Source organism: Salvelinus sp. IW2-2015, linkage group LG26 (genome assembly GCF_002910315.2).
Source record: "Salvelinus sp. IW2-2015 linkage group LG26, ASM291031v2, whole genome shotgun sequence".
Classification (NCBI taxonomy): domain Eukaryota; kingdom Metazoa; phylum Chordata; class Actinopteri; order Salmoniformes; family Salmonidae; genus Salvelinus; species Salvelinus sp. IW2-2015.
In genome coordinates, this window is record NC_036866.1 from 36,822,922 (window position 1) to 36,839,729 (window position 16,808).

The following is a 16,808-nucleotide window of genomic DNA, read 5'->3' on the forward strand; positions in this document are numbered from 1 at the left end:
GTTTTTCAACAGGAAAATAACCCAAAACAAACCTCCAGGCTGTGTAAGGACTATTTGACCAAGAAGGAGAGTGATGGAGTGCTGCATCAGATGACCTGGCTTCCACAATTACCCGACCTCAACCCAATTGAGATGGTTTGGGATGAGTTGGACCGCAGAGTGAAGGAAAAGCAGCCAACAAGTGCTCAGCATATGTGGGAACTCTTTTGAGACTTTTGGAAAACTCATGAAGCTGGTTGAGAGAATGCAAAGCTGAGTAAGTGTGTCCAAACTTCTGACTGGTACTGTGTATGTATGTTTAAAAAATATATACACTGCTCAAAAAAATTAAGGGAACACTTAAACAACACAATGTAACTCCAAGTCAATCACACTTCTGTGAAATCAAACTGTCCACTTAGGAAGCAACACTGATTGACAATAAATTTCACATGCTGTTGTGCAAATGGAATAGACAAAAGGTGGAAATTATAGGCAATTAGCAAGACACCCAATAAAGGAATGGTTCTGCAGGTGGTGACCAAGACCACTTCTCAGTTCCTATGCTTCCTGGCTGATGTTTTGGTCACTTTTGAATGCTGGCGGTGCTTTCACTCTAGTGGTAGCATGAGACGGAGTCTACAACCCACACAAGTGGCTCAGGTAGTGCAGTTCATCCAGGATGGCACATCAATGCGAGCTGTGGCAAAAAGGTTTGCTGTGTCTGTCAGCGTAGTGTCCAGAGCATGGAGGCGCTACCAAGGAGACAGGCCAGTACATCAGGAGACGTGGAAGAGGCCGTAGGAGGGCAACAACCCAGCAGCAGGACCGCTACCTCCGCCTTTGTGCAAGGAGGTGCAGTGCCAGAGCCCTGCAAAATGACCTCCAGCAGGCCACAAATGTGCATGTGTCTGCTCAAACGGTCAGAAACAGACTCCATGAGGGTGGTATGAGGGCCGACGTCCACAGGTGGGGGTTGTGCTTACAGCCAACACCGTGCAGGACGTTTGGCATTTGCCAGAGAACACCAAGATTGGCAAATTCGCCACTGGCGCCCTGTGCTCTTCACAGATGAAAGCAGGTTCACTGAGCACATGAGCACATTGACAGACGTGACAGAGTCTGGAGACGCTGTAGAACGTTCTGCTGCCTGCACACTCCAGCATGACCGGTTTGGCGGTGGGTCAGTCATGGTGTGGGGTGGCATTTCTTTGTGGGCCGCACAGGCCCTGTGCTCGCCAGAGGTAGCCTGACTGCCATTAGGTACCGAGATGAGATCCTCAGACACACTTGTGAGACTATGCTGACATATGCACATTTGTGGCCTGCTGGAGGTCATTTTGCAGGGCTCTGGCACTGCACCTCCTTGCACAAAGGCGGAGGTAGCGGTCCTGCTGCTGGGTGTTGCCCTCCTACGGCCTCCTCCACGTCTCCTGATGTACTGGCCTGTCTCCTGGTAGCGCCTCCATGCTCTGGAACTAGCTGACAGACACAGCAAACCTTTTTGCCACAGCTCGCATTGATGTGCCATCCTGGATGAACTGCACTACCTGACCACTTGTGTGGGTTGTAGACTCCGTCTCATGCTCCACTAGAGTGAAAGCACCGCCAGCATTCAAAAGTGACCAAAACATCAGCCAGGAAGCATAGGAACTGAGAAGTGGTCTGTGGTCACCACCTGCAGAACCATTCCTTTATTGGGGGTGTCTTGCTAATTGCTCATAATTTCACCTTTTGTCTATTCTTTGCACAACAGCATGTGAAATTTTATTGTCATCAGTGTTGCTTCCTAAGTGGACAGTTTGATTTCACAGAAGTGTGATTGACTTGGAGTTACATTGTGTTGTTTAAGTGTTCCCTTTATTTTTTTGAGCAGTGTATATATATTTTGAAGAAATCAAATAATGTATATTGGAAAATCAAACAGAATATCCCCAATCACCACTAATCACTTTATTTCAGTACATATTACTAATACAAAATGGTCTGTACAAAGGCTAAAATAGGTATTTTTTTTGCATAGAAGGATCAGTGAAATTAAAGAAAGCCAGAATGGAATGGCACAGTAAACTACTCACTACCAAACAGGAAGGAGAGAAGGAGAACAGATAGGCTAAGGCCTAGATTCAATCTGTAGCGCTAATGATCCGTGCTCTTCCGAGATTTACATTTTAAGGTTATTTCCTATTGAGCCGACATACTGCGTTTACTGTGACGTGGGAGCATTGCCTTTAAATTTGAACCGCGCTGTAGTGTGGATCTTCAATGCTCTGGATTGAATCTACGCCTAACTCAGGGGGTAAAGCTCAGTAGAAAAATACTCTTGTGCTCACATCAAACAGTAAAAATATTGACAATTTTATAGGACACATCTGTAGAAACCAACTCGAAGAAAATCAGAGCCATAGATATAGTGAGATACAGTATATAGAGATATATCTATATATGGCTCAAACTCTTATTATACTGCTCAATTTATACACTTCCCCCCAATTCCCCCCTTCACCAATACACATGTAAATATTGGACTATAAATTGTGCCTTCCTGTGTTATACTTATGCTAAAATGTTTATTCTATTCTACTGTAATTTATTTTATGTTCACATTCTTATCTTTTATTATTTATTATTGTTGCATTGTTGAGAAGGAACCTGCAAGTAAGCATTTCACTGGACAATGTATACCATGCGCATCCTGTACATACCACTAATAAAACTTAAAACCTGACAACTGTCATTTGAGTTTCTATTGTGATTAGTTCATCACACTGTCTGCAGTAGCTGCCCCTTAGGTTACATTATCTTTAAATGACAACATATTTTAAGGGGAGATGCTGTTCACGGTTTCCCTTGATGTAGCCTAACTTCTGACAGCTCACTGATTCACTCCGTTCAATATACCAAAATAGTATAAATTATTCCGAATCTAACCCTATTTTAAAAACTATACTTAACGGTGCCAAGAAAAAAGGAACACAATAACGTCAGTCTTCAAACATGAAAGGCAAATGAGCGTACAGGGTATAGTGGGATTTTGCGACACACTTTCCTTTATTTAAAAAATATTAGGATTTAAAGAATGAAATGTAGTGCACCACCTAATATAGATATTCAGAGTTCTGTTACATGTAGCAAAAAAAAAATCCACAGGACAAGGCTGACAGATAGCAGATAATACTGCGGTTTGCCATGACACTACATCAAACACACCATTCAAGAGCTTACATTTCAGAACAGCTCAGATAGTCAGCTTTAGTTGTGAGGGATTAGTGATGAGATTATAAAAATATGTCAAAGGTGGTAGAAATGAGCTGCTTCCATAGCAGACAAAACCCCCAATAACCATTCTTCCCTTTCCATCTCCAGTCTGTGGCAGTGTTTCCATGTGAAGAGAGGGGAAAAAATACTTAATGCTCATTCCAAATCCACCAATGAAATGTATCCTATTTCGCACTACAAGCTGCAATACTGTAAATTAAACTAACAATACAGTACTAACCCCCAAAAAACACATTTACATTTCGTTTACAATGCTCCTGAATTAAAAAGTACAAATGCAAACAATCTATCAAACAAATAAAAGATGAACAACATTAATTCATGGGTAGGAAATTAGTTAACGCCCGTACAGCTAAGAAAATGACTTCCAAAAATAAACAGTCAGAGAGAGCGTGTGTGTTAATATCATCTGTCAATATCAGAAGATGCCAATGGGCATTAGGTTAATGGGGTCCTTCCTATTGCAGAGGTGCAACAAGAACAGTTGATCAGTTGTGAAATTAGAATATTTACTCCCAGGACTAGAATAAGGGTAATGCAGTAAGAGGAATTATGTTGCTCAGTCAGTGTCATCTGAGATTTAACACACTCCATAGGGCAGAGTTGGGCAGGCATTTACAAGAACGGTACAGGCATGGTTAAAGACATACCGCAGATAATAGAATAGCACATCCTAATGTACACAAAATGAATGACATTTTTAAGGTCATTTCAGATTGAGCCGACATATGTGAATGCGGGAATATTGACTTTAAATTCAAATCGACCTATAACTCGGATTTTCTGCAATACTTTTACGATGCAGATTGGATCCAGCTCTTCGCATATAGAGAAAACAAAACAGCAAACATGCAGTATGTATTGATCCTCCTACTCAGATGGCATGTTCCTCCCTCAAAACAGGACTGGAATAAATGCCTGCGGCGAAGTTAAGACAGGAAGGTGGTTAAGTTGCACCTTAAAAAGGAATAACGTTACGTTCCTGTTTGTCTTCAATTCCCCCGTCTAACTATCTGTCTATAATCCCAAGGATATACTACTAATGCTCTCCGGATGACTGACAGTGAGCTTCAGACACAACAAAGCCAAGTAGAACACAGTAAAAGAGCAGATCGTATAAAAACAAGAGACAAAAACAGCTAATGTACAACAAGAAAACATCATAAAACACTTGTGTTAAAGTGATAGACTTCTTCTCCTCTATGAACATGAACAAACAACATTTGTTTGATAAAACACTGAAAAACCACTTGACGGTGGGAGAATGCGGGAAGCAAAGACTTGAATGAATTCCTTTCCGAAGAACAGAAAAATGTCAATGGTAGAACACCGACATTTCAGAGATGGCAGTGACAGTTACACGTTACGTGAATGACGACGGGAAAAGCTGTTTGGGATTTTGAAATGATTCTTGAACGAAGTCTGACATATGGACTGTGTGAAGCCGGTTTTGTCTTCGGGATTTGATCGTGTATTTCTATCTTCATGCTGAAGTGGCTATTCTGCATTTCATTCAACGTGTAACCCTTCCAACCCAAATCACTTCACACAATGTCAGACTTTCACAATACAATAATGATCACAGATCTTATCAGTTGAGATGAATGGGCTTTTTAGTCTATAATTCTATGATTATCAGATGCAGTATTACTTCTGGGAGCAAGCAAAGTGGCAGAGGGTACAAGGATGTCGGTACACAGGGTACAAACCTGTTCTTACGTGACCGACGACAACTGTCACATCTCTACAAATGTCAACCCTGGCATGTACCTCGCAGCATTTGCTGGAGCGATAAATTGTGCCGAATGTTTGTGGATGCATCCAGGCAGAGGATGTGAAGCGCTCATGCCAGTGCTTTACATCAGCAGCTGTCATGTTTTTCCTGTGGTTGTAAAACATGGATTACGATGGGGCATCCAGTGAATCAGAGACAGAAAGTTCGACAACAACTATCTGAGCCTGTGACACAGCCATGCACAAAACCCACATCTGCTGCAATCTACCACTATGTAGAGTATTGTACATCCCAATATGTTCAAATTAAGATTTAATGAATGACCTTAGATGGTCCTGAAGATGATCCTTAATGCAGACAGAGTGTGAAGGCTAGGCCGCAGTGTCTCCGAGTTAGCTGCGTTTGGCAAAATGTCCTTTACCGCCTACCGCCTCCTCTATCCTTCACACGACATCCGCATGTAGCAGCAATGTCAGAGTTCTTACACCTCTTATCCCAAGCAGCATCCTAGCCTCTAACCCTCCTGCAATTGTAGGATGAGATTTTAGAACTGAGACACTTCTGGTCCCGATTATCTAACTTCTAACCAAATTCCCCAAAGTACAGTAAACATCCAGTCAGTTCAGCCAACCTCCCCTCCTTCATGTTAAGGATAAGTCAATTAATTGATTACTACAAGCAGAAGGTTGCAAGTGAATGCTTCTTTAAGTTCGCTCTACTTCTGCATGTTGACATGTTAAAGGAAAACGGGGCCATGTTCATTAGGGCATGCAAAGGAAAATGTTTATGCTACAAAAATGACCGTTTCTTATTGTAAGTCCAGGTAGTCCTAAACTGTTTCAGTCCATTTTGTTCCATTTAGTGCCTAATGAACATGACCCTGTTGGTAAAGCCCTCCAAAGCAGTTTAGAGTGTAGTTATCTACGTACCCTGAAACCTACCCTTGTTCTTGTACTAAACAGGACTCCTGCTGTTGAACCGCACATAGGCCACCGTTGTAGCGCTAGTAAAACGACTTGTCCTACAGGGCGCGTTGCCTTACCACAGCCTCGCCTTTTGATCAGACTCCCTCCCTCCCTTCCACCCACTCTGTGACTGACTGACGCAAGGGAGGCGCTTTGAAAACTACAGCAGCAGCATCCAGACTACAGGTGTAGACACATCATCACTTAGTCTAGCAGGAATGTCAGTGAAAATGTGTACTGTGAAGAGCTTGTCTCGCCCCCCTGCCGTTCTGACATGTAAAAAGTAAGAGAGAGAGCGAAAGGATGAGATGGAGAAAGAGAGGGAATAAAAACTAAAGAGTTCAGGCATTCCTGGAGAGCTACCATCCTGTAGATTTTCGCTCCAACCTTAATCTAGTGCAGATGATTCTAATAATTAGCTGGTTGATAAACTGAATCAGGTCAGTTACAACTGGGGTTGGAGCGAAAACCTACTGGATGGTAGCTCTCCAGGAACAGGGTTGGATAGCCCTGCACTCTTAACTTGATTCCTCTGAAGTGTAATAAGTAAGTCTTTCCATCACAGGAAAAACCTCTCCGAATCCAGGGCACCAACCACTTAGGGCTCATGGCATTATAACCTTGACCTACGACCCATCCCAACCCCTGACCATCCACAGCAAGGATGGGCAACTCCAGTCCTCGGAGGCCTGGTTGGTGACACACGTTTTCCCCAGCCACTGCTAACACCAGACTCCAATAATCAACTGATCATGGGTCCTGTGCTACCTGCTCAGACATTACGTGCCAATGGTTGCGTGCCACGTCATTGACTGTGTCATCGACTGACAGATTGCTTTACCATATGATGTGGTTAGCTGATACATAAAATATCTATCCAGGCATTGTAAGATCTGGCATGCGTCAGCAACGCCTGTGCAGAGGAACGCGCCCATAGTCTTCAGTTTAGATGAATGCAATTAGTCTAATCAGGTGTGTTAGCTATAGGGCTAGGAGAAAAGTGTAACACCAGTTCGCCCCCCTAGGACTGGAGTTGCCCATCCCTGATCCACAGCAACTCATCACATCTCATCACAGGTGGCCGTAATGTCTGTAACGGATTAAATAGCATGGCATCGAAAACATCAAACACATAGTTTCCATTCGTTTGATACCATTCCCGCCATTCCATCCATTATTATGAGCCGTCCTCCCCTCAGCAGCCTCCTGTGCATCTCATCCATTCCACACCTCTGACAACAGATAACACTTAGCACAGGGCTCTCCAACCCTGTTTCTGGAGAGTTACCCTCCTGTAGGTTTTTGTTCCAACCCCAGTTGTAACTAAGCTGATTCAATTTATAAACCAGCTAATTATTAGAATCAGGTGCACTAGATGATGGTTGGAGTGACAACCTACAGGATGGTAGCTCTCCAGGAACCGGGTTGGAGTGACAACCTACAGGATGGTAGCTCTCCAGGATCCGGGTTGGAGTGACAACCTACAGGATGGTAGCTCTCCAGGAACAGGGTTGGAGTGACAACCTACAGGATAGTAGCTCTCCAGGAACAGGGTTGGAGTGACTACCTACAGGATGGTAGCTCTCCAGGAACCGGGTTTGAGAGTCTTGACTTAGCATATCAAACACTCCATTTCATAGGAGCATAAAGGACACATTTAGAAGAAAAAAATCATACTGTATTGGGAATAAAAATGACATTTTCAATGACAAAAAAAAAGAAGACATTTTCAATGAAAAAAGGGTTCCGGGGAGTAGAAAACTAGCATACCATGTCGGAGCCTTTCATCATTTACAAGGGAAAGAGGAAGTTAACATGAACCATCAACACGACAAAATCCATGAAAACCTGGAGACTACAATCTCATTTTTCTTTTCACCGCTTTCTTCGCCTTGCAGGGGGGATGTGAGCATTAGTAAAGCTTCCCGCAAAACTATTAATCCAAGCGCCCAAAACATTTATATTTACTTCTGAACAGGAGAGAGACGACATAAGACATCTTCCAGTCCCATTTATCTTTGGCAAATGAATGGTGGAGTGGACAGAGAAGAGGACAAGGGTGACACAGCTGCAGTCTGTACAGGGTTTCTGGGAAGAGTGGGGAGTGGGAGGCTTTGTGATACAGGAGGTATGGGGGGGGGGGTCATCCAGAGTCTATCCCATCAGGCAGTACATGGGGCTCCTTTCCCTGTGTGCTGTCTGTCCCACGCTAAGCGTCATACTTCTTCCCTGTTCTGTGGATTTGGTGGAACAGTGTCATGGAGAACGCCATTCCCAGGAGCTGCAGAGAAGGAGAGGGGGAAAAATGAATTTTGTCTTTGAAGTCTCTATAAAAATGTTTTATCATTATTGTATCAAAGTCAGAGGACACAGTGAATGGTACAGTGCAGCCAGTTCTGAGTGATGTGAGCAAACTCTTGTGTTATGTACTCTGCTACACGAGGTGAAATACATTCACTGTTAGTGCTTCTGGCTTGTGTTGATTTTATGACACTGAAGAAAAATCCTCCAGCAGAGTTTGAAAACAACCCACATTTTCCTTTTTTCAAACCAGGGATAGAGATTGGCTACCTCCTCTCTCTCTCAGGCCGTCTTGAAACATCAAATATAACAACATGCCTCTGTATCTCACTGATGAAATGCCGTGAGATAAGTGAGCACATTATGTCAATGAGGTAAATTATGAAGCGCCGGGAAAAAAAGTTTATTCTTTGAAGTTTTCCATTAAGAAATAGCCTGTGATACGTAGGACTACTTTCACATCAAAGTCGGGAGGCTGATCCTAAAGCCATTATCTGAAGCAGTCAGGACTGGAGTGAGTAAAACTCTTTATTACAGAACATAACTGGGTTCAAATACTATTTGAAATCTTTCAAAAACAGCGTTAGCCTGCCCAGAGTGCCATATGGGCGGGGTTTGCGGTTTTTTGACTATTCTATTGGTTCCATTGTGCCAGGAAAGCTCAATCAAGCCCAGCTAAATTATTATAAATTATTTCAAGTAGTATTTGAACCCAGGTCAGTTACACATGCAGACCACACTTACTGTAGCCGGAAGTTAGCTAGCTAGCTACCGTAGGAAGTATTTTGCTACTGTGATTAGCATTAGCCTCTGGGAAGCTGCTGCTGACTTTCCCTTTCGTTCCAGACAAACTTGGGTCCATATGCTTAGGGATACCTTCTTAAACTCCTGCCAGTCTCACCTAATATCTAACACAGTGTGGTGAAAAAAGCTAACAGTTATTATACCAGGCTCTTGAGCAATGCCAAGCACACATCACAGATCAAACTCCAACCCCTACCCTGTCACACATAGACACACACCCTGTTCAGTATGTCTGCATTAGGGATGCAACTGTAGGGCAGAGGCTTTTGATTAACTCATGCGGACTCTCCCCAGCTTGCTCCAGCTTACTCTACAGAGCAAAGTCTATCTATGGTTCTAGGTTCCATATTTTGTTATTGAACAGATAGGACAATAGTGTGAATACAGAAAAGATAGGAGTTTGAGTCAAAGGGCAGTGGGCCGGATTCAAACCCACGCCGGGAACTGGCATACACGTGTGCCAACACTAACCGCTGGACCACACAGGCCATCTCTCTGCAGACTGCCTTTTAATGATTCTCATTTCTACTACTCTCTCAGTAATGGGCTGGGGAATGTTAGGTGGTGGGGTCAGGCCAAAGGTCAAAGGAAAAGTAAATTATGTACAGTATATTGTCCTTCTGCTGCTGCAGGCTCAGCCTTCTATATATCCTCATTATATCTCTCTCATTCTCTCTTTCTCTACTTCTCTCCTGCTCTCCTTCTATCCCTCTCTCATAAACACCCTATGCAACAGGTGTGTTTGGGATTTGATAATGTGTGTGTGTAGAGAGAGTGCAGACCAGCCCTGTGGTACAGTCTAAAATCATGGTGACAACTCTACTTCTATACGTTAAAGAGCTTGGGCTCTCCTGCCTCTGACACAGAGTAGGTAGGGAAGAGCAGAGAGGCAGCTGGAGTTAGACAGGTAGGCAAGACAGGAAGGGTAGACAAGGAGACAGACACGTTGGGAAGACAGGTGCTTTTGCGTAGTCAGAGAGACATACCACGAGAAAAGATAGTCAGACAGGTACTTTATGGTAGACAGAGGAGTCAGACAGAAAGGACAGACAGGAGGAACATAGGGATGCAGCAGGCTGAGATCTCTTTATCAGGTCTTATATCACTTCCTGGTGTCTGGCTCCAGCTCCAGCGTTGGGCACAGAGCCAAGGTGCTTTGATTTCCTCAGACAGGACCAGGGAGCACCAGACACCATCTTCGATATTTCAGTATGGCAGAATGTGTAGGTGCTATTACGCCCACTGAGCATGGACTTTATTACTGGCCTGTCTCTCACAGGGAGAGGGAGTGTGTGGCTGTGGAGTCACACACACACACACACACACACACACACACACACACACACACACACAAAAAACACACACACACACACACACACACACACACACAAACACACACCCACACACACACACACACACACACACACTTCATGGAGAAGAGCTTGCTGCTTTACCTGCACTACCAAGATGCACATGCCAATGGTTCCCATGAGATGCTTATTGTCATCGAGCCACTCCTCCACCTTCTCATAGCAGCCCTAGGGGACAGAGGGACAACAATAGAACTGTGAGCGGACACTAGAAGAAAGATAGACTAGGGGGTGATGGAGGAAATATGGAAGAACAGTAAAAGTCACTCGATGGAGATAAATAACGGTCTGTCAAAAACAGCAATTGAAAAGCACTTTGGATCGTTCAATTTTGAATATGGCAAGACATTTAATATTTCGGACGCACAAGGTTGTTGGGGAGAGAAAGAGACACAGTAAAATCACTGAAGTGGCCCTTCTGTAGCTATCATCTCTGGTTCATGCATACTGTAAGATGTTATCAATCACAGGTTCATTCACAGGTCACTACTACTTGAAAAAGTTTGGCATGGGCACTCAAATCCTCAAAACGTTCTACAGCTGTACCATTGAGAGCATATTGACTGGCTGCATCGCTGCCTGGTATGGCAATAGCACCGCCATCGATCGCGTGGCACTACAGGGGGTGGTGCGGACAGCTCAGTACATCACTGGGGCCGAGCTCCCTGCCATTCAGGACATCTGTATCAGGCGGTGTGGAAGGAAGGCCCGGAAAATCGTTTAAGCCATAGACTCTACTAAATGTAAAACTATATAAAACTAAACTAAATATATTCACGTCACCAAATTATTGATTAAAACACACTGTTTTGCAATTAAGATCTACAGTAGCCTTAACAGCACTCTGTAGGGTAGCACCATGGTGTAGCCGGAGGACAGTTCGCTTCCGTCCTCCTCTGGGTACATTGACTTCAATACAAAACCTAGGAGGTTCGTGGTTCTCACCCCCTTCCATAGATTTGCATAGTAATTATCAGAACTTCCGGAGGACGTCCTCCAACCTATCAGAGCTCTTGCAGCTTGAACTGACCTGTTGTCCACCCAATCAAAGGATCAGAGAATGAATCTAGTACTGAAAGCATAAGTACAGCTAGCTAGCACCACAGTGCATAAGATTTGGTGAGTAGTTGACTCAAAGAGAGAGAAAGACAATAGTTGAACAGTTTTGAACAAATTAATTTCTTCAAAAATGAAGGAGAAGCGAGAGAGAGAGTTAGCTACTGTATATTTAATATTTTTTTCACTTTCCCGTACTTAGCTAGCGAATGCAGATAGCTAGTTTAGCCTACTCAAACATCCGGCTCAAACAGAGAGGGATGCTATGTTAGTTAGCTACCTGACTATGGATATGGCTATCCAACACTTGAAATCTGCCAAGTCAAGGTAAGCTTTTGGTTGTATTTATTTCTTGCCACCGGGGCCTGCCGGTGTAACTGCTAACCTCCTTGCTGACTGTACACTGTACTGCATGATTGTAGCGGGTTTACTAACGTGTTAGTTCTAGTAGCTATTTTGACTATGACGTTATAATATGGAGACAGCGATGTAGGCTGTGTGTAGCGGTCACAGACAGCTGATGTGTTGTGCACTGAAGTCCACAAGCGAAGGGTGAGAGGAGGAGAGCGCATAGATGCGAGATGAAATTATACAATTATCAAAGGGATCATGCTACAGTATGTGGCTGCTATGAAAGTGAATTATATTTGCGTGTGATCTGTTGAAATACGTTTCTTAAACGGAAGCAAACGGAACGAAACGGGGATAAACATACCTGAATTTGTCCAATAGAAACTCTCGTTGCAACTGTGGGCTAATGATTACACCCTAGATCAGCTAGATGCAGGCAAGAGTGTGCAAGGCAGTATTGAATGTGTCAATGTCTGTCACCTTGGTTACTCAAATTTCTCTCGACCTGTGCACCTAGCGTACGTTGTAAACTTGCATTCATAAGCTAGGTTGTAGCAACCTCATGATGGGTATGGGGGAAATTAAAGTATCATGTAGTAGCCTAAACCTATCCATGTTACATTGAACTGGTTGAATGGAATATGAATGACAGTCATCCAATATGCTGTAATAGAAATAAGGCCAAACTCATAACAAAATGATTGTCCTCCCTTATCTTAAAAGGAACCGACCCCCACTGCTCAACACATATGCACACCCACTCACATACAAGCTGCTGCTACTCTGTTTATCTTATATCCTGTTGCCTAGTCACCTTACCTCTATACATATCTACCTCCTTCACTCCAGTATCCCTGCACATTGTAAATATGGTACTGGAACTGACCCTGTATATAGTACCCTTACTTACTTACTGTGTCTTTCATATTTCTTCATATTTCTCATGTTTTTTCAAGTATTACATTGTTATTGATTATTGCATTGTTAGGTAGAGCTTGTAAGAAAGGCATTTCACTGTACTTGTACATGTGAAATTAAAACGTGAAACTACTATCTCCATGTGGTGGGGTTTGCACTCGATAACACAGCCACAAAGTCAGATTGCCACAAAATTGGCTGTGGAAAATGTAAGGTTAAGGTTAGGCATACGGTTAGTAGTGTGGTTAAGGTTAGGGTTAGGCCAGTGGTTCTTAACCTTGTTGGAGGTACTGAACCCCACCAGTTTCATATGCGCATTCACCGAACCCTTCTTAATTGGAAAAATAAAATATGATTTTTTCAAATTCAAAACATAGGTATATATTTTACTGGTGCACAAAATGAACCGTGCATCAACATCAACACCGTGTGTTGAAAGAACAAAATCATCAAAGCATGATTTTCACACAAAAACAAAAACATAATAATGAATATTTACTGCAAATCAGTGTCACTTCTGCTGTTGCCTTTCAGAGACCAGTCAGGAAAGTGCGCGGTTCACCTTGCAAGGCCACTCTCATGTCATTTTCGCCAACAAAGTCTTTCTTTTTCTTCGTTTTTATGTCCAAGCATCCTCGCAAAAGGATTGCTCGCAAAGGATATGTTGTAACAAACCGCGTATGAAAATCGCCAGATTTAGCAATAAACAGGGTACGTTACCATTTGTTGACACCAAAACGTTGAAAGCATTGTTGTTCTGAAGAGTTGCTGTTGAACCTGGCGTCTGCTGAGCTCTGTGCTGAATTTCAATGATTTCATCGAGGTATTCATCATTGACATCTGTTGTCTCAACACTAAACGTGAACGGGCTGTATCACCCATGCTGGATATGACTCTCTTGTAGGAAGTATCCGTCGAGAGACTTTGCAAGCTCATCTAAGTGCTTGCTTCAGTTTCGCGGGTACAGAAATGTCTCCGATTCCAGATACATCTTCGATCTTACTTACACAGTCGTCCAGCAGGGGAAAGTTTGCGAAGTTATCGTTCTCTGTTCGCGTTTCCATAACGGTAGCTTTTTTGAAAAAGCCTTCAGGTTTTCCTCCGCTTCGATGATGTTGACTCCACCGCCCTGCATCTTTTGATTGAGATGATTGAGAGCTCGCAAGATATCGGCCATGTACGCTAAAATACAATGAACTCAGAATTTTTGAAGCAATCTGCATGACAATGTTGGTGCTCTTGCAAAAACAGGGCTAATTTCCACACGCACGGCAAAAACACGATTCAGCACCTGTCCCCGGGGATAACCACCGAACGTTAGAATGGTACAGAAGTACCTCGAATTCAGAGCCCATTTCTTTACACAGCTCACTGAAGATGCGGTGCCTCAGAGCACTAGTTCACACATAGTTCACGCATTCCACTACAATTTTTAATACTTCTGCCAGTTTTGGAGGCAAGGTTTTTGTTGCCAACGCATGCCTGTGCAGAATACAATGCGTAACAATGATGTGTGGTGCATCGGCTTTCACTAGCGCACCAAAACCAGACTTTCTTCCCAGCATGACTGGAGCTCCGTCCGAACAAACTGCAGAAACCATATCCCACGAAAGATTGTTGTCTTTGAAGAAGTCATCCACAAGTTTCTTCACATCGGCTGCCTTAGTTGTTGTTGTAAGAGGCTTACAAAATAAAAAATCTTCCTTTATCACGTCGTCTTTCACATAGCGCACGAATACAGCAATCTGGCTTAGATTGGAAACGTCTGTGGTCTCGTCGAGTTGAAGGCTGAATTTTGCCGGGCTTGAAATCAGATCTGCAACTACTTGAGCCAAGATGTCTTTGCTCATGTCCTCTATTCTGTRGCTGATGGTGTCATTTGGGATAACTTAACTTCAGCCTCTTTTCCCAGGATGATATTCGCCATCTTCAACACAGCTGGTTMTATGAGTGTTTCACCAATGGTGTGTGGTTTGCCCTGCTTTGCGATCAGGTAAGCAACTTCGTACGATGCTGTGAGGATCGGTTTGTTGATGGGTACAAAGCCGAGAACAGGCAGAGTAGCCTTTTCATCGAATCTGGCTCTCTTCACCTTGAATTCAGCGAGCGTTGTGTTTTTGTATTTTCCATCTCCATGCAGCTTAAGGAAGTGTTCTCTTAGTTTTGCCGGTGCTAGACTAGAATTGCTCAACTTGGCATTGCAAATCATGCAGTTAGGACGCTGACTCTCATCACGTTCCGTTATACATGTGAATCCATATTGTACATATTCGTCCGACCACTTTCTTTTTTTGCTCGACATAGTAAGTATGAAGGGATTAAAATATTAAGAAAGAAATCACAAGACGTACCATCACGACAGTCACAAGTCGACTACTGAGCGCACCAAATTCCCTGCAGCACAGATAGGCCAAGCGATGTAGCGTGATCACCTGCAGCCAATGATGGCCAAGCGGGGAGTGTCATCACGAATCATATGAATCGGATGTGTGTCTTGACCTCCGCCGAACCCCTGAGACTGACTCACCGAACCCCTGGGGTTCGATCGAACCCAGGTTAAGAACCACTGGGTTAGGCATAAGGTTAGCAGTGTGGTTAAAGTTAAGGTTAGGTTTAAAATCATATTCAAATCAAATAGAGAAATTGTAGAAATGGGCAGGCTTTAGCCATAATTGAGTAACGCTATGCTTTGTGACCTGCTGGACACCCCAGCTGGTCACCAGTGCTGGAAACATCTGCCCTACAATCAACGGCCAGGCCATCTACCTGTCTGTCCTCTGTCATCTCCAACCTATGAGTCAAGTTTGATTCTTCTCTGCCCTTCGATGCCCACATAAAACAAATATGTAAAACATTGTTTTTCCATCTTAAAAATATTGCCCGGTTCATACCATCACTCTCCCAGCCAAATGCAGAGAAACTCATTCACGCCTTCCTATTCTCTCGGATTGACTACAGCAATGCGCTGTTAGACGGGCCTCCCAGCCAAATCACTACAGAGGCTACAACTAATCCAGAATAGTGCTGCCAGGGTCCTGACCAGGACCAAGAAGTCAAACAACATCACCCCGATCCTGGCCCAATGCCACTGGCTACTGGTCAACTACAGGATCGACGTCAAAGTGCTTGTGCTTGTATTTAAAGCCTTGAATGGATTGAGCCCCACCTCAATCAGCGAGCCACTTCGCACTCTCTGCTCCAATTCCTAAAACACATCTCTGAACTATGGGGGACCGAGCCTTCTGCTCCCTTGCCCCTCGTCTATGTAATGCTCTCCCTGGCCATCTGAGAGCTGCTCCATCACTCTGAACTTTTAAAATGGGCCTTAAAACCCACTTCTACAGACTGTCTTTTTCATTTTTATTTTGCTTTCCTCCGTAGAGCTTTGAGACAACTCTGTAATGAAATGCTCTATTCAAATGAAATGTGTTATATTTGGATGTATTATTATAATTATGACATTGTGGCTGTGTTAACTAGTGACAACCATGTGGCGGGGAAGTTAGTGACAGTTTCAGCTGTTACAATAGATGGGTTGGCTGACAATGTCACGTGCTTCCATGGGGCAGAAGTCAGCGTGTTGTTGTGATTCCTGGAAGACCAGATTGCTAGCAAGAATCACAAGAAACTGCCATGTGGGGAATCGTAGGTGGCTTGTTTCAGCTTGTTTCCCCCATGTTATTGATACCATATCTTCTTTTGAGGTGTTTTGACTGATTTCATGTCAATGCTAATATGGAAAAAATTTGCTAGCTAGCGAACTGTAACGATGTATTTGAGAGACAAGTGGTCATTCTGCAAATGTATTGCCAACTAGTATCTAATAATAATAACACTTAAATAATAATAATAATAATAATACGTTGTTGTACAACTACTAATAGACCTAGAACTAATAAAAACGACTGTTAGAACTATTAATACAACTAATAAAACAAAACAAAAAAAACAAAAAAAACTATAATATATAGTATACTGTACACACATACATACACGCACATTTACAAGTATCTTCACATGGTGATGTTTCTATTAGTTAAAAACACAAAC

General features: G+C 43.2%; 1 protein-coding gene across 2 annotated transcripts in view; it reads right to left on the minus strand.

Moving 5' to 3' along the window:
• Positions 1–2,988: 2,988 nt before the first annotated feature.
• Positions 2,989–16,808, minus strand: part of LOC111952939 (tetraspanin-9-like) — a 303,733-nt gene continuing 289,913 nt past the window's right edge. For both annotated transcript variants that reach the window (XM_070435279.1, XM_023971974.2), the window contains 2 exons: positions 10,518–10,601; positions 2,989–8,239 (listed from right to left, as the gene is read on the minus strand). In XM_070435279.1, coding sequence (XP_070291380.1) covers positions 8,168–8,239; positions 10,518–10,601 — 156 coding nt within the window. In that variant the 3' untranslated portion in view covers positions 2,989–8,167. The remainder of the gene's footprint in view (positions 8,240–10,517; positions 10,602–16,808) is intronic.